Source organism: Zingiber officinale, chromosome 3A (genome assembly GCF_018446385.1).
Source record: "Zingiber officinale cultivar Zhangliang chromosome 3A, Zo_v1.1, whole genome shotgun sequence".
NCBI lineage: Eukaryota > Viridiplantae > Streptophyta > Magnoliopsida > Zingiberales > Zingiberaceae > Zingiber > Zingiber officinale.
The window spans coordinates 162,538,577-162,564,554 of record NC_055990.1 but is presented as its reverse complement, the minus strand read 5'-3'; the positions used below and the strand labels follow the sequence as shown (position 1 = coordinate 162,564,554).

The 25,978-nt window shown below is 38.7% G+C and overlaps 1 protein-coding gene across 2 annotated transcripts; it reads right to left on the bottom strand.

Moving 5' to 3' along the window:
• Window positions 1-24,205: 24,205 nt before the first annotated feature.
• Window positions 24,206-25,978, bottom strand: LOC122054219 (uncharacterized protein At2g34160-like). Of its 2 annotated transcripts, none has more exons than XM_042616032.1 (5): window positions 25,799-25,978; window positions 25,109-25,157; window positions 24,930-24,992; window positions 24,796-24,860; window positions 24,206-24,698 (listed from the first exon to the last, which is right to left on the bottom strand). In XM_042616032.1, exons 1-5 carry the CDS (start codon window positions 25,922-25,924, stop codon window positions 24,402-24,404), a joined length of 600 nt encoding a protein of 199 aa, XP_042471966.1. In that variant the 5' UTR covers window positions 25,925-25,978; the 3' UTR covers window positions 24,206-24,401. The 2 variants fall into 2 exon arrangements, with proteins under 2 accessions (XP_042471966.1, XP_042471967.1); XM_042616033.1 differs by having other exon boundaries at window positions 25,109-25,145.

Here is a 25,978-nt window from a genome sequence, read left to right as displayed (position 1 = left end):
CCTTTCAAGTAAGACTCGTAGGTTGGAAAGATTTCCACTACTAATGAACACAAAAATTCATCAGCTACCAATGAATCCTACTTAAGTTAATATAACCTAGCTTTAGATGCCAAAGATATAATTGGTTCATTTCCGAAGGTTGCTTTCTCTTAAAATTAGAAGATGTGTTACTAATTTCCATTTGTTGTATCGTGGGAGTTATTGGATTATAAATTGTCAACCATCATACCAGAATAGATAACTTTCCTATTTTTCTTGATAACAACTTTGTTATCAAAATAGACACAATATCTATAATAGTTTAGAAACTGAAATCAGGTTCTTTCTAAACTTGGTACGTAAAGACAATTACTTAAAATCCATATTTTATTCTTATCAAAGGATAAACATCTCCCACTGCAACAGCTACCACTTTTACAGTAGTGCCCATGTGGACGGTGATTTATCTTTCATTTAGTTGTCGGGTTTCATGGAACCCTGCAATGAATTGCAGACATGATTAATGGCATCTCGTATCTACACTCCAGGTTCTGGTAGATAACACCACTAGACATATTTCAACTAATGAATTAAATACACCTAAATTGTTCTTAGTTCTAAGAAGACAGTCTACCTTAATGTCCAAGTCCTATTTCCAATCATTACAATTGGGACTACTAAGTCTTTTTCTATAGTATGACTACTAGGGATTGACAAACATCCTAAGAATCACAAAAATATTTGGTCAAGATCAACTCCTTAAAATCTCCATGAATTTTGTGTATGCAAAATCGAAGAGGAGATTTTATTCATTAATTTTATTATCTCGTCAACTTTTCTTTATGACGAATAAAATTAATAGTTGATCTGTCTTTGATCAAATATTTGGTCAAAACTCTTTGAATTTAAAATAACATTGATTCCTCAAACAGTATTATTTAAATTCACCAACACCTCAAACACCGTGAATTTTGCATGCCACGTTAGTGTGGACGTATACAAATTCATCATTTGTAAGAGGAGGGTTTTACCCATTGACTATCTTGTCAATATAACTTTTTGACAAATAAAATTACCTCAAACACCATGAATCTTGTATGTCACGTTAGTGTGGACGTATACAAATTCAAACATTTGTAAGAGGGGTTTATTAATTTTATTATATTGCCAATCTAGTTTTATGACAAATCAATAGTTGGTTTCCCTTTGGTCACACAAGTGATAGTAGTGACTCCGTTGGGGAGGATACTATTAAATGTGTCTAAGTGTATACCATTGCTTGACACTAAGTCCATTAATAAGATTATGCCCCTTCCGTTGGGGAAGATCACACGCTCTTAATTAACTTCCTATAGTCATCCAAAAATGGAAGTCTGTTCTAGTGATCCACAAACAAGCTCATCCGTTATGGAGGAAGGCACTCAGAGCCAACACGCAAGCTTGTTTGCATCACTTACAAACCAGTAATGGAGACCATGAGATTTACTTAAAAATCCCTCTCCCACTTAGTTATTTATAAATGAGGAATTTTAACTATGCTAGCCTACTAAATATGTAAACCAACATGCACACACAGCACAATATAAAAGCAATAAATAGAAAATCTAATTTTCAACTATTATGGCTTTTATCTCTAGTTGTCCTCCGTGTATTGTCATACCAAGCTGCTGCCATATTTGGCCACCGCCACCGGGTCTAGCTGTCGCATCCATCTTGCTCCTAGTTCCGCTGCGCCTCTGGTCCTTAGAAGGTTCCACGCTTTGCAAGATTCGATCCGCGACATAAATAGAATTTTACATTTTTGATCCTATATTCCATAAAAGGAATGTACATGTATCTAGATCAAAAATAAAATCCTAATAAAACTAAATACAGCTCCTGCTGTATTTTATAATACAGCTCCTGCTGTATTTTATAATACAATCATGCACACACATATAAATGCCCTTGACATGTCCAAGGGTCCAATCACACACATAATAACTAAAAGCCATAATAGTTGGATCCTGCATCCACAAAGTTAGCACATCCTACTATTATCCTGCCTAAATTATGTATGACATGTGCATAATTAAACTAATACCAAATACACAGAGGCAAAACCCTAGCTCTGATACCAATTGTTGGTTGCTACTCGGAAAACCTAGAGGTTCCACTGTACAAAAATTTTGTACAAAGGTCTGAACCTTTTCCTAGCTACCATGTGTTCTTTTAAATTAAATTTTGGATCGCCTGCGGAACTTAACACGTTTGATCCAAAACTTAATCTATTCGTTCTTTTAGGTTTTGACTTGGGTCTCCTGCGGAACTTAACACGTTCGACCCAAATCACCTTAAGTTATTAATTCCATTAAATATTAATTTCCATAATTGGTTCCCAGTACTGACGTGGCGAGGCACATGGCCTTCTTGGATATGGGAGCAACCACCACCGACTAGACAAAACCTTTTATGGAAAGCTAATATTTAATTTCCTAAAATAACTTTAGGTTAACCGAAAAGAACAATCAAATCACAAGGGAAAGAAAAACAAAAGAACACTATATCGAAAACAAATTCGAAACTCTAGAATCGTATGCCTCTTGTATTTAGTATTATTTCCAAAAATAACTAGTATGATGCGGAAACAAAAATTACTAGTTATACCTTTTAGAAAGACCTCTTGATCTTCTACCGTATTCCTCTTCTAACCTCGGACGTTGTGTGGGCAACGATCTTCCGAGATGAGAACCACCAAGCACCTTCTTCTTCCTTACAAGTTTCGGCCATCAAAACTTCTCCTAGGATAAAGAGGTTCGGCCACCACCACCATGCTCCAAGGGATGCTAGAAAAGAGGCTTCTTTTCTCTCCTTCTTCTCCTTCTTAGATCCGGCCACCAAAGCTATCTCCACCATGAGAAGGTTTCGGCCACACAAAGGAGAGGAGAGGAAAGAAAGGGCCGGTCACACCCAAGGAGAAAAGAGAGGAAAAATAGAATAGAGTCGTTAGGCTTGAAGCCTCCTCTACCCCCTCTTTTATAATCCTTGGTCTTGGCAAATAAGGAAAATTTAATAAAAACTTCCTTAATTCTTTTGCCATTGAAAAGGAAAATTTATTTAATTAAAATAATTTTCTCTTTTCAAATTATAATGGCCGGCCACTCTTCTCCCCAAAACAAGGAGAATTTTAATTAAAACAAAAATTAAAACTTCCTAATTTGTTTCTAGAAATTTATAAAAATTTCTCCAATAATTTTAATCCCTTCATGATTGGTTAATAAAAAGAAATTTTATAAATTAAAATCTTTCTTTTAAACATGTGGATAATTTCCAAAAAGGAAAGTTATCTAAAAATTAAAATCTCCTTTCAATCTACAAATAAGGAAAGATATTAAATCTTTTCTTAATCTTTTGTAGAAACTAATAAAAGAGAATTTTTAATTTTTAAACTTTCTTTTAAATCATGAATATAATTAAAAGGAAAGTTTTTACCAAAATTAAAATCAACCTTTTAATCTACAAATAAGGAAAGAGATTTTAACTATTCTCTTAATCTTTTGTAGAATCTTATAAAGGAAGGATTTAAATTTTTAAACTCTCTTTTAAATTATATTATCCACATAAGAAAATTTTAAAATTAAAATTCCTTTTTATTTTAATAGGGACGGCCACATGAATTCACCCATGAACATACCCATGGCCGGCCCTAGCTTGGTCTCCAAGCTAGCTTGGCCGGCCCCTATAGGATGGGTAAAAGGTGGGTATAGGTGGGTATAGTACTCTATAATTAAGAGGCTACGATAGGGACCGAGAGGAGGAATTGGTTTTGGTCTCCCGATGAAATTAAGCATCCCGTGTTCGCCCCGAACACACAACTTAATTTCATCAACAATAATTCATTCCACTAAAGAACTATTATTGAACTACCGCACCAATCCCAAATTACATTTTGGGCTCCTTCTTATTATGAGTGTCTTAGTCTCCATGTGTTTAAGATAACAAATGTCCACTAATTAAGTAAGTTACTGACAACTCACTTAATTAATATCTAGCTCCAAGAGTAGTACCACTCAACTTCATCGTCATGTCGGACTAAGTCCACCTGCAGGGTATAACATGACAATCCTTATGAGCTCCTCTTGGGGACATTCTCAACCTAGATCACTAGGACACAGTTTCCTTCTATAATCAATAACACACACTATAAATGATATCATTTCCCAACTTATCGGGCTTATTGATTCATCGAACTAAATCTCACCCATTGATAAATTAAAGAAATAAATATCAAATATATGTGCTTGTTATTATATTAGGATTAAGAGCACACACTTCCATAATAACTGAAGTCTTTGTTCCTTCATAAAGTCAGTATAAAAGGAACGACCTCAAATGGTCCTACTCAATACACTCTAAGTGTACTAGTGTAATTATATAGTTAAGATAAACTAATACCTAATTACACTACGACCTTCCAATGGTTTGTTCCTTTCCATCTTGGTCGTGAGCTACTGTTTATAATTTATAAGGAACCGATAACATGATCTTCTGTGTGTGACACCACACACCATGTTATCTACAATATAAATTAATTGAACAACTACATTTATCATAAATGTAGACATTTGACCAATGTGATTCTTATTTCTAGATAAATGTTTATACCAAAAGCTAGGCTTTTAGTATACATCCTAACAGATATATTAGATGTATATATCATGTGATTGATGTGTCATATTATTATTTATGTCATGCATATATGGTGACTTGTCACCATTTATGTCATGCGTATGATATCATATACATAGTACATTTATATGATGACGATGAAAGCTAAATCCTTTATATCAATATTAAAATATATACCTCTGTTAATCTAGTATGAACTATAGTGTAATTTCTTGTTTGGATTGTTGGACTCACTCTAAGCTCAACATGAATTAGATATGTTTGAACCATTGAGATACAATCTCGTGATTAACAGGTTGGCTTTAACTTAAAGCATTAGCTTGTTGGACTAACTCCAAGGCAAATGCGGATAGGAGTGAAATTGGGTGATATGCATATGATGTATGTTGGAACCCCAAGGTTGTTTTGGTGTGATCAACAAGTTAAGTTAGGTCCTGTGTGTTTCTAACCTAGTGTCTAAGTGTGCAGGAGTTTAGGAACACAGGTATGTTGGTGCAACATCCCTCAGGTCAAGGTTGACCTGGTTGACCAAGCTTGAGTCTTGGTTTGAGTTTCGATGTTTGACAATACAAGGTTGATTGAAGAAGAGTCAAGTAGGTCAAGGATGACCGGATACTTGACTGGGAAGTCCTAACTGGGATGTTAGGCAGAAGGAAAGTCCTAGTGAGTGAAGCTAGGTGAAAGTCCTAGTGAGTGAAGCTAAGTGAAAGACCTGGTGAGTGAAGCCAGACAGAAGAGAAGACCTAGTGAGTGAAGCTAGGCAGTGAGGAAAATCCTAGTGAGTGAAGCTAAGTGAAAGACCTGGTGAGTGAAGCCAGGCAGAAGAGAAGTCCTAGTGAGTGAAGCTAGGCAGATTGGAAGTCCTGGTGAGTGAAGCCAGGCACGGGGAAATCCAGACGGGTCAAGATTGACCAGACATCTGGTGAAAGTCCAAGTAGGTCAAAGGAGTGACCGGATACTTGGCAAGATGAAGAAAAGTCTAAATAGGTCAGAGGGATTGACCGGATACTTGGCAAGAAGAGAAAAGTCCAAGTGGGTCAAAGGGATTGACCAGACACTTGGTGAGAGAGTCCTAGCTGGTCAAGGGTGACCGGATGCTAGGTCTTATGTACCAACAAGTCATGGTTAACTAGATGTTGGTTTAGGGGGCTGTGGACTTGGTTTTGGGCAAAAACCAAGAGCTGGATCGATCAGTGGATCGATCCAGGCCTTTCCTAGCGAACATAGAGCCTCTGGATCGATCCGTGGATCGATTCAGAGGTCCCAATCGATCAGCCGATCGATTGGGACGCTGCTGGTTCGCGCGATAAACGCTGGATCGATCCGTGGATCGATCCAGGCATTTTCCCAGAGCACAGAGGCGCTCTGGATCGATCCGTGGATCGATCCAAAGCCTCCCCGATCGATTGGGAGTTTTCGAATCGATCGGGATCCGACCGTTGCGTCGTATTTGAGCTGCAGGCGTGCGATGGCTGCGAGAACTTCCACGGTTCAATCACGATCTTCACCAGCAACTCCACAGCTCTCACTAAGCTCCAGATCGTCAGTTCTTGAAGGTTCTTGGAGGTTCTTCCAAGTCAAGAGGCGAATCAGAAGCAAGGAGAAGAAGCTAGGGTTAGGGTTTTTGTACTCATTGTAAGCTTGTACTTGTATTTCATTACCTTTCCCTTTCTTCTTGTATTAAGAGTCTTGTAGCGCTTCTCCGCCTTTGGTAGTTACCATAAAAGAGTGTTTCATAGTGGAGGGTGCGTGAGTAGGTGTGAATCCTTGGACTAGTCACCTCTTGTGAGGTGGATACCAAGTAAACCATCCTTGTTAGCGTTGCATGTTTTTGTTTCTTGTATTTCCGCTGCATATATCTGAAGGAGCAAGCAACGACGAGCACCTAACACGCGAGGAGCTATTCACCCCCCCCCTCTAGCTACTTTTCGGTCCTAACAAGTGGTATCAGAGCAAGGTTGCTCTTCACCGGAATCATCGCCGGAAGGGGCAAACAAAACAAGCAAAGCTAGAGGGTGAAGAAGTTGAAGCAAATTCATCAAAAGTCAAAGATTTCAAGAAGCTCAACTTCAAGATGCAATTCCAAGATGGACTTGGATTTGACACAAGGGTGGCTCCACCGTACACTTCCACGAGCTTCGATTCTTGGAAATCAAGAATCGAAAATTTTCTTATGATGGAGATAGAGCAATGGTTTACTCTTATGGAAGGCTTCAAGACTCCAACAAACTCAAAGGGCAAAGTTCTCAAGAGGAGCAAATGGAGCCAAGAGCAAGTCCAAAGGTGCGAGGCCAATGACAAAGTGACCAAGCTTTTGGTCAATTTATTGCCAAGCACCATCTTTTGCAAAATTGGAGAATTTGAAGATGCAAAGGAATTATGGAGTAAATTGGCCAAGCTTCATGAAGAGGTCCCCTCCACTGTACAAGAGCAAGAAGAATCTAAAGAGGGTGACTCTTTGGAGCAAGACCAAGAGGAGGACTCCAAGGTTGAGAGATGCTCAACCTCCGAAGAAGAAGTCCAAGAAGAAGTTTCATCTTCAAGGGAGTGCAATGAAGAGAACAAGGAGGGAGCATACTCCTTGTTCCATGTACAAGATGATGAAGCCTCCACCTCTAGGATTGAGGGGGAGTATAGGTCAATTAACCCGGAGCAAGAAGAGGCCTCCACATCCGGGTCAAGTGAAGAAGAAGAAGATGGTGCCACCTCCAAAATTCAAGAAATATCAAATGGAGGAGCAAGCGTCATCCCTACACAAGAAGGTATAAATGTTTCAATTAAAAATAAAAATCATATAATATGTTTTGAGTGTAGGGAAAGTGGGCACTACAAGAGCAAGTGTCTCAACTTGGCCAAGAAGAAGGGTCAAGTGACACAAAAGGGCAAGGAGAAGCCCAAGGAGACCACCCCCGGGACAAAGAAGAGCAAGGAGCACATTGTGTGTTTCGTGTGTCAACAAAAAGGGCATTACCGAAGTCAATGTCCCAAGGGGAAGAAGATGATCAAGGCTCAAGGAGGCACTAGTCAAGGGGGAGCCTCCAAGGTAAAGAAGAAGGTAACATTTATTGAGCCTACCTCGTTACGTTATGGTAAAAAGCATGATAGTTCTAATTTTTATCATTTTAATGCAATTTACTATAAGAATAGAAAGCATGAGGGCATTAAGGAAAAGCATGTGACCCTACATGCCAAGACTACCCAACCTAAGGTTAGAAAGATAGATAGACATTTGGGCATGAATACTAAGGATACTAGATACAAGTCCAAGAATAAAAATGCTCATGGATCAAATGAAAAATCAAATACTAAGGACTTAGTGAGGGAAAATCAAGTCTTGAGGTCAAGGCTTGATAAAATGGAAAAGACCTAAAAAGGATGGAAAATATCCTAAAAGGGCAAAATGAGCATAGTCTAGGTCTAGGAGCACAAAGGTAATCTAATGACCATAGAGATTTGGGACACAAACCCAAGGCTAAGAAGGATGTGCCCTCTTACCATAGGGTTCCATATAGTTATGGAACAAACCCTAAGTCTAGAGGTCAAGTCAAGGATACAAGGGAAGATATCCCTAGAAGTATCTTTGCAACCAAAGTGACTAAGACTTCTCAGAAGTCTAAGAAAGTCACTAACAAGGTCACAAGGGAGACTATCCCTAGAGTTGACCTAGAAAAAGTGACCAAGGCTTCTAAGAAGCCAAACAAGGTCACTAGGAAGGTATCTAGGGAAGTTATCCCTAGTGAATACCTAGAGCATCCAAAGAGCACCAATAGGTTTTGGGTTCCTAGGAGCATCTTCTCTACCCCATAGATGGGTAAGAGAGTGTCAACTCTAAGAAGAAGGGTAGTTAACCCAACTTTGAAGAAATTGACACTCAAGGAGCATTTTCAAGGTTATTATTAATCTTTGAAAATGAAATAAATTTATCATTTGCTCGTTGAAAGAATATAATGTGCCAAAATTTGAGAAGTATTGATCTTATTTTAAAATGACACATATTGGGAAATCATAAGAACTACCAAGTTGGGATTTTGATATGTTATTAGAAAATTAAAGGCAATTTAAGCCTTAATTTGAAGTGCTACTCTTGTGGAAATATGAAATATGCCAACACCTGAGGAATATGCTTAATTTCAATTGGCATAAATTAATCAAGAGAATTAGAAATGGCAAGTTAGGTTTTGGCACTTAGATAGGTTTTAGGATACTTAGATAGGTAATCTAGGTATCTTATTAATGCTAAACCTTGTCATGATTGTTTGCCCATTATATGCCATGACATCATATTTAGTTTTGTATTTTGCATTCATGATTTATTATGAAAAATACAAAAATATCATGTCATGTCATACATACATCATGTAGCTACATGAATCTTTCTTTTGAAAGCTATTTCTTTTTTATGTATGCCATAACATCATCATGCATCGCTTTATTTCCCTAAAATTAAGGATAAAAGGCATTTATCAACATTTGGTTACCAACAAGTGGTACCAACAATTGATCATCAACAAGTAACATCCTTGGTGGATGTTTATCATTCAAAATACCTAGATAGATATGCATGATCCCTAGATTAGGGCAAAAACAAAGTTTACATCTCACAAAGACTTATAAGATGACTTGTATGTATTTTAGTGCACATTAAATACAAGTGAGATGTAAGGATGATGAACAAAACTCAAGATGTTGAATTAGTACATTCTTTTGAGTTTTAAGTTCATTAAAACACATAGTTATGTGTTTTCCCATCATTGGGAAAACTAATGTACAAGTCATGTGCATTAAGCCCAAGGAATATGGTGGGATATTGGTTTTGAAAAAGTTTTTAAAATAATTTTGGAAAACCTTGGTGAAGGCTATCTTTTGATAGTAATCACCATTGAATAGTTAGACACAAACTTGAAGAAAATACTAAAGTTTTTGCAAGTTCTCAAGTTTATGTAAATCTTTGAAAATATAATGTATTTTCATAGAAAACTATTTTTCCATGATAAATTATACCCTAAATAATGTCTACACAAATTTTTACGATTTTTGGAATTTTGTAGAATTTTCTAGGGGTTTCTGAAATTGGCAGAAATTGAATTTCAGCAATTTCAGGCCTTCAATCGATCAGTGGATCGATTGAAGTGCCTCAATCGATCAGCCGATCGATTGAGAAGGCATTTCTCGCGAGCAGAAGCTCACTGGATCGATCAACCGATTGACCCAAGAATACTGAATCGATCAGTGGATCGATTCAGCAGGGTTCAATCGATTGGAACCCAACTCCAAGCGATCGAAGATGCTGATTTTGGCTGGGAAAGCTTATTTTCAGCACTTTGAACCTATTTTAGTCTAGGTAACCATCCCTAACCCCTGAAAATACATTTGTATACATAAAAAGGGTGTTTTCATGTGGAAAACAAGGATGGATTGGTTAAGGAAGGCTAAGTTGAAGTTTAGGTTGAGGTTTGTTTCAAATTTTGAATATTTGAACCTCAAAACTTCTAAAATTTGGGTTTCCTAAAGTTTTAGGGATTCCAAGTCATTGTTGGTGCAATAACAGAAGTTACCACCATGTCTTTAGGGGGAGGGACTCTTTAAAGACATGAAAATTAATTTTCATGAACCTTGGAAGGTGGTTAACCTTCCGTTAAGAACATGCTCAAGGTTGAGCGTTTGAACCTTAATGGGGAGTGGATATCCTCATTGTTCAAGTGGGTTCAAGTGGATAATGCTCAAGGATGGGCATTTGCCTACATTGGAGGGGGGGGGGAATGTAGGGTTAAGGATAATGAAGGGTATGGGACCTTCATTATCATGTTGATCACAACGAGTGAAGTTGTGAACAACGATGAGCAACTCTTCAGGGGGAGAGTTTTCAACAAGTGAATTTGTTGATGTGTACCCAAAAAGGGGGCATGGTTTGATGTGTGCCAATAGGGGGAGAATGAAAGAGAGTAAGTTATTCTTTCATTACCTAGAAGGAGTTTGCCCTCTTAGGGGGAGAATGAAGGGCTTAACTTATGTATTCATTACCTAGTGGCATGAAGAAGGTTTAGGCTATGGGATTAGCCTAACTTACATGTGGTAATTGTAAGTGATAGTGTTGGTATTGTCAAATATCAAAAAGGGGGAGATTGTTAGTGCAACATCCCTCAGGTCAAGGTTGACCTGGTTGACCAAGCTTGAGTCTTGGTTTGAGTTTCGATGTTTGACAATACAAGGTTGATTGAAGAAGAGTCAAGTAGGTCAAGGATGACCGGATATTTGACTGGAAAGTCCTAACTGGGATGTTAGGCAGAAGGAAAGACCTAGTGAGTGAAGCTAGGTGAAAGTTCTAGTGAGTGAAGCTAGGTGAAAGACCTGGTGAGTGAAGCCAGGCAGAAGAGAAGACCTAGTGAGTGAAGCTAGGCAGTGAGGAAAATCCTAGTGAGTGAAGCTAGGTGAAAGACCTGGTGAGTGAAGTCAGGCAGAAGAGAAGTCCTAGTGAGTGAAGCTAGGCAGATTGGAAGTCCTGGTGAGTGAAGCCAGGCACGGGGAAATCCAGACGGGTCAAGATTGACTAGACATCTGGTGAAAGTCCAAGTAGGTCAAGGGAGTGACCGGATACTTGGCAAGATGAAGAAAAGTCCAAATAGGTCAGAGGGATTGACCGGATACTTGGCAAGAAGAGAAAAGTCCAAGTGGGTCAAAGGGATTGACCAGACACTTGGTGAGAGAGTCCTAGCTGGTCAAGGGTGACCGGATGCTAGGTCTTATGTACCAACAAGTTATGGTTGACTAGATGTTGGTTTAGGGGGCTGTGGACTTGGTTTTGGGCAAAAACCAAGAGCTGGATCGATCAGTGGATCGATCCAGGCCTTTCCCAACGAACAGAGAGCCTCTGGATCGATCCATGGATCGATTCAGAGGTCCCAATCGATCAGCCGATCGATTGGGACGCTGCTGGTTCGCGCGATAAATGCTGGATCGATCCGTCGATCGATCCAGGCATTTTCCCAGAGCACAGAGGCGCTCTGGATCGATCCGTGGATCGATCCAAAGCCTCCCCGATCGATTGGGAGTTTTCGAATCGATCGGGATCCGACCGTTGCGTCGTATTTGAGCTGCAGGCGTGCGATGGCTGCGAGAACTTCCACGGTTCAATCACGATCCTCACCAGCAACTCCACAGCTCTCACTAAGCTCCAGATCGCCATTTCTTGAAGGTTCTTGGAGGTTCTTCCAAGTCAAGAGGCGAATCATAAGCAAGGAGAAGAAGCTAGGGTTAGGGTTTTTGTACTCATTGTAAGCTTGTGCTTGTATTTCATTACCTTTCCCTTTCTTCTTGTATTAAGAGTCTTGTAGCGCTTCTCCGCCTTTGGTAGTTACCATAAAGGAGTGTTTCATAGTGGAGGGTGCGTGAGTAGGTGTGGATCCTTGGACTAGTCACCTCTTGTGAGGTGGATACTAAGTAAACCATCTTTGTTAGCGTTGCATGTTTTTATTTCTTGTATTTCCGCTGCATATCTCTGAAGGAACAAGCAACGACGAGCACCTAGCACGCGAGGAGCTATTCAACCCCCCCCCCCCCCTCTAGCTACTTTTCGGTCCTAACAAGGTAGTCGAGCGGAAGACGCAGCTAGCGTGAAGAACGGCAGTCTGAGGGACGAGGTGCTGCGGAAGAGTACACCGGCGGACGAGAAGGAAGCGCGCGATGGCTCCGAGGGACGAAAGTCGAAGCGGAAAGATTGCTCGGGAATCAAGAGACGTAGCTAGCGAGAAGGACGACACGCGGTGCGTCCGATGGACGAAGACTGCGGATGAGTACGCCGGCGGACGAGAAGGAAACACGCGGTGATTCCGAGGGATGAGAAACCAGAGGGAAGCCTGCTCAAGAAGACCGGAACTTGGGTTCGAGTGAGCCCTATTCCGGATAGTAAAGATCACCCAATCAAGCGGCTCCGGAGCAGAGGACTCGGACGAAAGTCAACCAGAGTTGACTCAGCATTTAGGGCGCTCGGAATTGTCCGGGGCACCCGGACCAGCCCGGGGCGCCCGGAAGGGAAGGCGCCCGGAAGTCAGTTTTTTACCAGATCGAGCTTTGACTCGATCTGAACGTTGGGGGATAAAATTTATCCCCCCAGGACGCCCGAAACCCTTCCAGGCGCCCTAACCAAGGCTATAAATATAGTCTTGGTCCAGAAGCTTTTCATTAACTCAGAAATTTATATTCCAAACACTTATGTGCTTCTGTTCTAATTTAGCTTCTATCTTTTGTGTTTTCACTGTTGTAAGAGGTTTCTCCACCTGAAGGAGATATTTTAGTGCACGTTCATTCCTTGGATTAACAACCTCCTTGGTTGTAATCAAGTCAAGTTGTGAGCCTCTTCTTTCTGTTTTATTTACTGCTAATTTACCTTGTGCAAGTGTTAGCTTAAGAGTTCGAGAAGGGTTGTTCGTTTTGATTTTACAGACTATCCAACCCCCCTTCTAGCCGGCCGCAACAGTCCCACAAGTGGTATCAGAGCCGAGACGCTTTAGGAGGACTAACTGCCGAACGAAGCAACAAGATGGCCGGATCTAACATCCATCCGCCAAAATTCGAGGGGGACTTTGCAAGCTGGAACAAACACATGGAGGTATTTTTCAGTACCGATTTTGATTTATTACTAACAATGAAACTCGGTTTTGAAGCTCTCGAGGGCAAAGTAAAAAATTCATGGACAAAGAAAAAGCAGGCCGAGTACGTGGCAAACAAGAAAGCGGAATTCCATCTGCTAAGCGTACTTCCGCCACAAGAATTCAACCGTGTCGGCACCTACAATTCGGCAAAGGAGCTTTGGGAGAAGTTCCTTGAACTACACGAAGGAACATCTGAAGCCAAGCTTGCGAGACGGGACTTACTTCGCAAGCAGCTCACCAACCTCCGTCTTGAAGAAGGTGAAACAATTGCACATATACACTCGAGGATACAGGAGCTCATCACCGGACTCTCGAATCTCGGAGAAGAGGTAAGTAACCGAGATTCGTTCAGGTACGCTTTAAACTCCTTTCCTAGAAACTCAAAATGGGCATCACTAGTAGATGCCTTTTACATTTCGAAAGATCTAGAAAAAATTTCACTAGACGAATTCTTTTCAACATTTGAAGTGCATGAGTCAAGATGTGCAGGAATAAAGGAGCCCAAGAACAACATCGCCCTCAAAGCATCGAGAGACGAACCTGAATCGGAATCTTCTCTCGACGACGAGGAAATGGTAATGATGGTAAGAAGATTCAAGAAACTTTGTAAATCTAGATTTACTAACCATCCGCAGGGGAAAAAGAAATGGACAATCCGCTGCTATCACTGCGATGAAGAAGGGCATGTCAAGGACAACTACCCCAAACTGAAGAACAAAGACAATGAGAAGGGTAAGAAGCCTATCCAAAAACGAAAGGCCCTGAAGGCGATGTGGGACGATACGTCGTCCGAATTGGAAGTCGAAGCATTCTCCGGACTCGCGCTGATGGCGAGTCATCAAGATGACGACTGTGATTCAAGCTCTTCCGAAATGAGCATCGAGAGCATCGATGAAGGGGGAGACACGTCGGAAGAAAGCAGCAGCTCAAGGGGAGAAACAGACAACGAGATCGACAAGGTAAGTCAGGTACGATCTCTTCCTCCCGATAAACTTTTTAAGTTTGTTAAGTTATTAACTAAAGACTGCTGTAAATTAGAAAAAGAAATACAAAATTTAAAAATAATTTTAGCTAAGAATTAGATAAATCAAAATTGAAAAAAAAATTGTAATTAGAAAATCAAAATTTGAAAAATCAAATAGACAACTTGAAAAACTATGCATGCTCATCTAATTTTAGAAGGTTTAAAAGTTTAAATTGGTATTATAGATATCACCAGGGACAAATTAGGAATATCTCTAGAAAATTTGTCCCTAAGAAATTTTTAATCAACCCAATAGGCTGGAACCTTTATTGGGTTCATAAATCTTGCTTAATCTAAATATTAATAAAAGTTAGCGCTTTCAGTGAGAAAATTAAATAATGAATTTCTTTATGAGACTTTATCTAAGGAAGTGATTGTTGCTCCAATAACCAAGAAGGTCTAGTGTCTCGCCACGACCTGGAAGTCAAAATATTGAAATAAATGTTTAATTAACTTTTTGTCAAAGCATTAAAATTAGAATTAATTAATACTTTCAAAGTTTTTCAAACATTTTTTTCAAAATATTTTTTTACTTAGAATTTTTTTTTGAAAATTCTCTTTAACACTTAGAAAAATTCTCAGAAGATTTCTTTAGTTAAAGGTTGTAATGAAATTGAAAATTTCTGCTTAAAGTTTTTATAAAATAATTTTTTTAAAAAAAATTATATATAGATATATATATATATATATATATATATATATATATTTGCATAAATGCCTAAGTTAGAATTTTTTCTTATAATTTCCCTTAGAAAATTTTACTTAATTTTTTTTTTCAGAAACTCTTTGTGTGAAAATTATTGCAAATTTTTAAAGATATCAAAATTTTCTAAGTCTTTAACCCTTAGATTTTTTTTCTTGAAACCCCATTTTTTTGTAATCAAAGGGGCAGAAGGATTAGTATAAGTCTAGGGGGAGGTAGACAAAATATTAACTTATTTTATTTTTGCACTTAAATTGTAAATTAAGTTAATTTACTTAATTTTATTTAATGTCTATTTTAACTCTAGCTTAACTTGGGTTGATCACACCAAAAAGGGGGAGATTGTTGGAACCCCAAGGTTGTTTTGGTGTGATCAACAAGTTAAGTTAGGTTCTGTGTGTTTCTAACCTTGTGTTTAAGTGTGTAGGAGCTTAGGAGCATAGGTAGTCGAGCGGAAGACGCAGCTAGTGTGAAGGACGGCAGTCCGAGGGACGAGGTACTGCGGAAGAGTACACCAGCGGACGAGAAGGAAGCGCGCGATGGTTCCGAGGGACGAAAGCCGAAGCAGAAGATTGCTCAGGGAGCAAGAGACGCAGCTAGCGAGAAGGACGGCACCCGGTGCGTCCGAGGGACGAAGACTGCGGATGAGTACGCCGGCGGACGAGAAGGAAACACGCGGTGATTCCGAGGGATGAGAAGCCGGAGGGAAGCCCGCTCGAGAAGACCGGAACTTGTGTTCGGGTGAGCTCTATTCCGCATAGCAGAAATCACCCAATCAAGCGGATCTGGAGCAGAGGACCTGGATGAAAGTCAACCAAAGTTGACTCAGCATCCGGGGCGCCCGGAACTGTCCGGGGCATCCGGACCAGCCCGGGGCGCCCGGAACCCTTCCGGGCGCCCGAAAGTCAATTTTGGACCAGATCGAGCTTTGACTCGATCTGAACGTTGGGGGATAAAATTTATCCCCCCAGGGCGCCCGGAACACTTCCAGGCACCCCGACCAAGGCTATAAATATAGCCTTGGTCCAGAAGCTTTTCATCAACTCAGAAATTTACATTCCAAACACTTGTGCGCTTCTGTTCTAGTTTAGCTTCTATCTTTTGTGCTTTCACTGCTGTAAGAGGCTTCTCCGCCTGAAGGAGATATTTTAGTGCACGTTCATTCCTTGGATTAACAACCTCTTTGGTTGTAACCAAGTCAAGTTGTGAGTCTCTTCTTTCTGTTTTATTTACTGCTAATTTACCTTATGCAAGTGTTAGCTTAAGAGTTCGAGAAGGGTTGTTCGTTTTGATTTTACAGGCTATCCAACCCCCCCCCTTCTAGCCGGCCGCAATGGTCCCATAGTATATTTGTTAATGAGTTAACAACTCGATGCTTATGTAAATATTCAAATAGTTGATAGCATAATGTGTTAGTTATGTATAAGCGATACATAATCGGTATTTGTGATACTTACCACTATAGCTAAGAATGACTTGTTGGACTCATTCTAATGTTGTTTTTATCTATGGTAGATATCAATCTATTTTGAGAAAAAATCTACATCTGTTGGACTCATTCTAATGTTGTTTTTATCTATGGTAGATATCAACCTATTTTGAGAAAAAAATCTACAATCTCTCTAATTCAAAGTAAGAGCTTGTGAATTTGATAAATGAATGTGATTCTAAAATATATGTCAATTGTTTACAAATACATTATAAAATCATCTTTCTCATATTATTCCCGATTTTGCATTTTCTAGGTTAATCATTTGATCATGACGTCTTTGAATTTGCATTCGATTTTGGATTGACCGGGTCAAACTTCTTGGACTGGCTTAGAACCTAAAAATTATTCTTAAGGTTGAAAAGCTTGCATATATCCTTGATGAGCCTTTTTCCCACTTATATAAGAGATGATACAACTACGGACCAATTGTTGGCCCATCAAAAACATACGACTAATTCTAAGCTTGTTAGTTGCATCATACTAGTCTCGATGACTCCTGAGCTACAGAAGCAGTATGAGCATATGGATGCTTATACTATTATCTATCATTTTCATGAGCTTTTTGATGAGCAAACTAGATCTGAAAGGTTCGAGGTCTCCAAGCTTCTCTTTTGCTCAAAGATGCAAGAGGGTTCGTCTATGGTGCAATGTGTACTAAAGATGAATGACTACATGAGTGGTTGGGATCACTCGGAGTTACGATAGATCAAGAATTAAGTATTGACTTAATTCTTCATAGTTTGTATTGGGATTGTAAGGTTGCAAACATAGTTCCACATTGAAAACACATGGGAAATATCATGGGTTTATAAGAAAAAGATATCTCCATTGGCATGAGGTCTTTTGGGTAAAGTCCAAGAGAAAACCCATGAGGGTTTAGGCCTAAAATAGACAATATTATATCATGCATTGTGGAGATATCTAAATTTTTTTCGATCCAACAGTTTGCCCAATAGTTATTCACAGTTTGTTATAAATTATTGGATGAACAAAATATCTAAATTCTTTTCGATCAAATAGTTTACCCAATAGTTATTCATAGTTTGTGATAAACTATTGGATAAACAATCTTGAATCCACCATTCTCGAAAGGATCAACATGTTCAAGACTATGGAGCCTTCTATTAAGAAAGAGCAGAAGACTGTAATATTAGTTGACCCTTCTAAGAAAGGTTCTAAGAGAAAGTCAAAACATCAAACCAAAGGGAAGAAAAAGGCTAAGAAGGAAAAATCGGCACAAAAGGGATCATGCCACCATTGTGGTAAGATGGGTCACTGACGAATAAATTACAAGATCTATCTGGAGTTGCTGAAGAAGAAATCGGCATCCGATGCCCCATTTGCTTTAGGTATCTTTGTTATTAATTATTCTGCTTTAGGTATCTTTGTTATTGATTGTCATACTATTTCTTCAAACACTTGGATATTGGATAATATGTGTGACTTGCATATATGTAATGACATACATGAGCTAAGAAATAATAGAAGACTTGCCAAGGGACAAGCAAATTTGTGAGTTGACAATGGAGCAAAGGTTGCAGCTATGGTCATTGAAACATATTTGTTGAAACTTCCTAGTGGACTTGTCTCAGAACTAGATAATTGTTATTTCGTTCCTACATTAATAAAGAATATTATTTTTTTTTCTTGTTTAAATAGAAAGGATTTTTATTTGACATTTAGTAACAATTATTGTTACATAACCTTGAATGACGTTCTTTATAGTATTGAAACTTTATACAATAACATCTACGCCTTAGATACATCCGGTGGCGTATTCAATATTGAAACAAGCAACAAACGTGCTCGAAAAGATGATCAAATAACCTCCTATTTGTGGCATTGTCGTCTTGGCCACACTAGTAAGAAACGCATGTCTGAATTATAAAGACTTGTAATATGGAATCATTTGAATTAAATTCGTTTGATATATGTGAATCATGCTTAAAAGGCAAGATAACCAAGTTTTCTTTTTAAGGAAAAGGTGAACAAGTGGGAGAATTGCTCGGCCTTATACATATTGATGTATATGGACCAATGTCAACTCAAGCATGAGGAGGTTATTATAAGTACTCCGCATTAGTTTTGATGTGATCAATCAAGTCAAGTTAAGTCAAGTTAGGTAGCGTTTTATTAAATAATTAGAATGACTATGAGTATGAGTTTGATAGTAAGGTGGAATAGGAATGGGAATAAGAATGAAACTCTCCTAGTTATATAGGGTTGGCTGATTCCCATAAATCTAGAAATCATTCCAAATTATCATTCCCAAACCCACCAACCAAACACCCCCTAAGTGTGCAGGAGCTTAGGAATACAAGAAGTCAAGCGGAAGATGCAGCAAATGAGAAGGATGACACGAGAATTGAGTCAACAAAATCGGTGCATCCGAGGGACGAGAAGCTGCGAAAAAAATACATCGGTGGAGCTAGAAGGACGCATGTGGTACTTCCGAGGGATGAAAAGTCGGAGCGAAAGACTGCTCAAGAAGAAGGCTGTAGTTGAGTTCGGGTGAGGTTAACTCTGGAAGGTAGCAGAATCACCCAAACAACTGGAGATGAAGCCAACGATCAAAGAAGACGTCGGACGGTCAGCATGTGGCTGACTGATCCAGGCCCCTGGACTAGATAGTCCGAGCACCTGGATTGTTCGAGCGCCCGGACCACCTAGTCTAGGCACCCGGACCACCAAGGCACCCAACAGACGTCTCGTCATAGAGTCGTTGTGGATCACCTTCAGGTTCATGCTACCAACTGTCTAGGCGCCTGGAGAAGGTCCAAGTATCCAGACATGAAAAAACTCTATCATTCAACCATTGCATAGAGATAAAGTTTACCCAACTAGGGGCTTGGAGATGGTCCAGACGCCTGGAGATATCACGTCAGTAAACGACTAGTTTCGACTAGTGTGCTATAACTAGAGTTCTAGTCTTCTTCATTCAGAACAACAACACTTGTATTCGAATCTTTGAGTTCTGTTTTTATTTTTCTGAGCTGTTAATTGTTGTACGGGGCTTCTCCACCTCCGAGAATTTGCTCGAAGAAGTTTGGATAGTGCACTTCTTTTGTCTTGGATTAACAACCTCCTTGGTTGCAAATCAAGTAAATTTAGTAGCCTTGTTTACTTTTATGCAATTTATTTATGATTTTCTAACAAGTATTTTTTAATTAAAGTCGAAAATCGTGAGAAAGTATATTTGTAATTTCAGGCAATTCACCTCCTTTTGCTGGCCTAATGAAACCAATAGTTATAACTATTTCATTACTTTTATCAATGATTACTCACAATTTGGTATATACATTTAATAAAATACAAGTCTGAGGCCTTTGAAAAGTTCAAAGAGTTTTGAAATGAAGTAGAGAAATAACTTAATAAAAGTATTAAGATACTTCAATCCGATCGAGGTGGTGAATACTTAAGTCAAGAGTTTCAAGATTATCTGAGGAATAATGGAATATTATCTCAATGAAATCCGCCTTATACGCCACAACACAATGGTCTATGTAAAAGGTTCATGCAATCCTTCCCAAATGGAAATCATGATTAGATTAATGATGAATCATACAATCATTTCCAAATCTTTTTTGGGGTTATGCATTTGATAATTATTTACTTGCTAAATAGAGTCCAGACTAATCCAGTCTCTACTACTCTATTTAAGAAATGGACTAGTAAAATCCTCATTTATCTTATTTGAAGATATTAAGTTATCCTGCTTCTACTACTCCATTTAAGAAATGAACTAGTAAACCCCCCTCATTTATCTTTTTTAAAAATATTGAGTTGTCCTGCTTATGAAAGGAGGACGGTATTGGATAAGCTAGATGCTAAGTTTGATAAGTGTCTATTTCTTGATTACCCTAAGGAAACTAGGAGTTACGAACTCTACCATCCCTTAGAACAAAAGGTGTTTATTTCAAGGCATGTTATATTCCTAAAAAAAGAGTTTCTCTTATAGAAAAATAGTGAAAGTATGGTTGAACTTGAGAAAGTTCAAGAAATTCCAATAAACACAAAAAGGATGCCTAGTCAAGAACCATAATCGATTACTCATAATGATGAGCCATCAGATGAACCAATGGAGGCACAACCTCTTCGTAGATCAAGTGGGAAACATAATATTCTTGAGAGATATAGATTTCTCCTAAGTGAATTGAATGACGTGTTGCTCATTGAAGATGAAAAATCTACTGATTATAAAAAAAGTTATGAAAAGTTTAGGAAGGGATAAGCATCTAATAGAATGAAGTCGGAAATGAATTTAATGTATGAAAACCAAGTTTGGAACTTGGTGGACACACCTAAAGACATTATGCATATTGGGTTTAAGTGGATTTTCAAGAAGAAAACCAACATGGATGGTAATGTAATTACCTATAATGTGAGATTAGTGGTGAAAGGCTATCATCAAAGGCTAGGTGTTGACTATGAAAAAAAAAATTCACCTGTAACTATGCTTAAATTCATTCGAATATTCTTGGTCATAACAACTTGTTATGATTTGAGATATGACAATTAGTTGTGAAATCAACATTCCTCAATGGGAAACTGTTGAGGGTGTGTATATGACACAGCTCGACGATTTCACATCTATTAAAAAAAATAAAGTATGTAAGTTTCAACGGAAGCAAACATCCAAGAATTGGAATATCCATTTTGATGAGATAATCCAAGAGTTTGATTTCTCACAAAATCCTCATGAATCTTGTGTGTACAAAAAGGTTAGTAGGAGTGTGGTCATGTTTCTAGTGTTGTATGTTGATAATATATTGCACATAGGAAACGATGTGCTAGTTCTATAATAAGTCAAAGTTTAATTATCCAAAATATTCTCCATGAAAAATATGGGAGAAGCAACCTATATCCTTAGAATTAAGATTTATAGGGATAGATCCAAACAGTTGTTTGGTCTTTTGCAGTCTATATATATATATATACACACACACACACACAAAGTGTTAAACCAATTTAACATGTCTGAATCTAAGAAAGATTTTATACCCATCATGCATGAGATTCATCTTTTGAAGTCTATGTGTCCACACACAGAAGATGAGCGGATTTGCATGAGTAAGATTCCTTATGCATCAGCTATATAATAGGATTTATTATGTATGCTATATTATGTACGAGACCTGATGTATTATACACTCTGAGTATCATGAGCAAATACCAGTCAGATCTAGAAATGGATCATAGGACGGTTGTTAGGATAATTCTAAAGTACTTAAGAAGAACTAAGGAAGCATTCTTGGTATATGGAGAAAGTGATATGATATCACTGGGTATATAGATGTCAGCTTTCAAACAGACAAGGATAATTCTAAGTCTCAATCTGGATACATATTCATATTAAATGGAGGCACAATAAGTTGGAAGAGTTCCAAGCAAGACACCGTCGTTGATTTGGCGATTGAGACGGAATACATTGCGGCTTCAAAAGCAGTAAAGGAAGTAATTTGAATCAAGAAGTTCATCACTGTACTTGGAGTGATTCAGAGCATTATTGATGCATTACCAGTTTACTACGATAATAATGGAGCCATAGCGCAAGTTAAGAAACTCAGGTCTCATCAGCGATCTAAATATGTATTTCATCGCTATCATTTGATAAGAGAAATTATTAGTAGGAAAGAAATGCAAATCGTGAAGATTCCCATCGAAAGGAACCTAGCGGATCCTTTGACAAATGCTCTATCACAAAATAATTTTGAGAGTCATATCCAGACATATGGTATTAGATACCATAGCGATTAACATTAGGTCAAGTAGGAGTATGTTATATTTGAGAGGTGTCATAAGACAATCGTCTTATGATATATACTTATTTATTGGATAAAAAAGTTTCACTAATTAATTGCACGTTCTTTATGTATATGATTTGATCTTAAACTCATTTACTGAATGTCCACAATACGATTCATAGCATGAGAGAACTTGTGATTGGATCACAACTTGTGAGCATCTCTACATGTGTAATTATGAATGTATTGAAACAATCCCTAGTTGATGAATTGATGAGTTCGAATATCATTGATTCTGCAGTAAGATTAGCACGAATTATACTTCTTGGTCTAACCAAGTAGTTGTTCCTCACTGGTTGGAGATATTGAGATATTGAGAGTTAAATGTGGATGCTAGTTATGGTAACTAGTTCATTGGAGTGACCTGCTATGAGACTTCATATGGTTTTCTACATATATAGATATGTCAATGAAGATCTCATTGCAGTTCGAGCGTAAGTTTTCTTCGACTGAAGGTATTTAGTCACCTTAATCATCGGAACTTATACTTTGATATCTTAAACAAGTATCTCCGTAGAAGTGAGGACCTGAGATGATTGAGTATAAGTCGAAGTGCCCGAAAGACCATGACTATTGTAGGAAATATGAAAAGATTAAACGGAAAGGACAAATATGAAAAGATATTTGTCAGAATGGAAAAGCGGATGGACCATGACTATTGTAGGAGATATGGATTCATTATAGTTTGATAATAAACCAAAAGGAGTTTGATTTATTTACGAAACAAATTGGTTTATTATTTAATAATAAACCAAAATAGATTGGTTTAATTATGAACTAAGATGGTTTGATTTTGAACTAAGTTTAATCTTAATGGTAATGAATCGGGTTGACTTTGCTTATTGGGCTTGGGAGATTAATTGTTCCTCAAGTATTATAGAGATGTATAAATACCCCTCTATGAGGAGAAGAGAGAAGTAATTTTTCTTTGAAAGAAAGCTCTAATTTGATTAGAGCTTTTTGTCATCCTCTCCTCTCTCTTCCTCTCTCTAGTAGTCACCCAATAGTTACCGTCGGCCATATCCAGCCATCGAATTCAGTGCCGACGAATTCAATGCCGACAATTTCAGTGTAGACGATTTCAGTGTCGATGAATTCAGTGTCGATAATTTTGATGTCGCGCCACCCACCAAATCATGCCATGGGAGTTCTCTAGGATTGCTTCGTCTTCACGCTTGGTTAGTACCGATCGAAGGCGAACAACTTGTGGCTTTGTGAAGCCGTCTCAACGACAACTCGACGTGGATACGAGTAGAGGCAAACTCCGTTGGGTTTGTTAATTGATGCTCGTTCCACTTTGCATAATCTATCAGGTATACTTAGAGTAAAAGTTATTTTAAAAAAATTTATTTTATGATCATGTTTTGCTATATTGTATCATTGCATGCGTGTGATGTAATAATTAGAAATTATTATATTTTTATTTTCGCTGTGCATGCTTTCTGAAACGTGTTTTAGCACATACCATATCAGGCCCCAGTTGTCCAACAGAGCCAAGCAATGGATCCCCTCGGGAGTTTGCCCGATCAATGATAACTGATCGAGAGAGAATGAGGAACATAGCCCCGTGATTGTCCGATATACCCAGGGAGTGGGACCCCCTGGGAGCCGATCCAATTGGTAGTAACCGATCAAGAGAGAACATGGAGCAAAGCCCTAAGGTTGTTCGACAGAGCCAGGGAGTGGGGCCCCTTGGGAGCTTATCCGATCGACGGTAACCAATCGGGAGAGAACGGGGAATATAGCTACGTGGGTGTCCGGCAAAGCTAGAGAGTTGGCACGGTAGCTAATCAGAGAAGAAAATAGGGAGCAAAGCCCATAGATATATATCGCGATCGCAATAGAGTGGAATATAGGGGCCTCAAACAAGCACATAATAAAGTCTTCTTCAGGGCAAACAATCTTTTATTTCATTTTGATCATTCAAGAGCCGTTTATGCCAAAGATCGACAGATACAAGAAACAACAACACCCATCAGACCTAAGAACGCTTATTTCTATGCTATGGCATTCTTTTCATCAAGGTCGACAACCTGTATTTACAGAACATCCAACATCACTGAAGCGGCGCACATCCCTCCCATTACTCCTTTTTCCCATCTTCAGCTGCCTCACAAGCTACTTGGTCAGCGGAAACAATGCCATTGGAGATCTCTTTCGTTCCATCCCCAGCTGGATCTTGAGCAACTTTGTCAGCATGCACAATGCCATTGGAGCTGTTTGTCTTTCCATTATCTGATGTATCTTGAGCAGCTTTTTCAGCAGAAACAATGATTCCCTTGGTGCTGCCTTTCGTTCCATTTTCATCTTTCTCTTGAACTATTTTGGCAGTAGCCACGATGTCATTGAAGTTGTCAGTCTTTCCAAGTAAAATCTCAATCTGCACAGCAAAGCAGGGGCGGCAACAAGCTACAACTTACAAACTAGAACAAGAGAGGATGGCATTAAAAGAATGTGCTGCAGAGAATATAAAAAACCTTCGCCTTCCGAACTAATCGCCCCTTTACTTCATCTTTTGTGCCGACTGTAGAGGTCTGGATCACTGTTTGCATAACAACGATATTGTTGGTTAGTTTAGTTCGTATAAGATGTCTGTTCAGATCATGCTTACTCTTCGCAGTAGCAAGTCCATTATTTTTCAAGATTTCTGCAACGGTGACCACCGTGCCAATAGCTATCACCCATAAGAAAACCAAAGAAAAAGGAAAAGCTATACTATTAGAAAATTTCTTTCTTTGAAACCATGTACATGGAAATATAAATAAAGATTCATAGGAAGTGAATACTTACCCATTCCCAAAGCTGAGAGCTCAATCTCATCGTGTTGCTGCATGTACCTCTGTTATCAGGAATGGTTATAGTATCGAAGAAATTGCATACATTGAACATTATGAGAAATCAATACAGATTTATAGTAATAAAGAATGCAAAGTCAAGAGAATCAAAGCAAACTGTGGCACTTAAAGAAAGATCCATCCATTGTGGCAAAGATCCATGAATGAAGGGTAGGTAATCAATGATAACCAAACAATTCTTGTTTCCAATCTAAAGAATAAAGAAAGATCAAATTAAGCGATGCCTGCAAACTACTAGAACGAGACCTCATAAGAAAATTACTGCCACACAACCAAGTCCGGCCACAACTACATGATCACCGAATGCTTATATAAATAGAAAGCAAGAAATATCGTTTTCAAAAATCAAATGCTACATTGATAAAGGCACAATTATCTCATAAACTACGATAAAGCAAAGAACCACTTATCCAGAATCTCGCAATTCTAACTTAATTTCGTGAACTAAATGAAGAAGAAAACAAGATATTTCCGTGCGAAAAAATCCAGATCACATACGAATACGAGAAGGAACAAATCCAAGGGGGGATTGCAAAGCGGAAGAACATTCATCAAAGCATAAAACCAAGATGCTATCTCAAATCCTAATTTGGGAAAGGAAGAGAGAAAATGAGACGAGCGATACCTTGGCGAGATTGACGTAGAAGAAGAGAGGCTTCTTGTTGGTGGATACCTGGATCCGGTTCTTCTTGCTACGCCCCGCCGCCGCCACCACTGTACCGTCGTCGCCAACCGCCGCTGTCGTCGCCATCTCGCTCGCTCTGTCGCTCTCGAATCTCAATCGGCCGCTCGCTGAACATTGTCG

What these genes read in the sequence shown, in the direction of transcription:
- LOC122054219 (XM_042616032.1), bottom strand. Translation starts at nt 25,924, where the DNA reads ATGGCGACGACAGCGGCGGTTGGCGACGACGGTACAGTGGTGGCGGCG. An exon ending in GCTCTCAGCTTTGGGAATGG is followed by an intron (nt 24,993 to 25,108) that starts GTAAGTATTCAC and finishes TATGGGTGATAG; the next exon opens with CTATTGGCACGGTGGTCACC. An exon ending in TGGACTTGCTACTGCGAAGA is followed by an intron (nt 24,861 to 24,929) that starts GTAAGCATGATC and finishes TTATGCAAACAG; the next exon opens with TGATCCAGACCTCTACAGTC.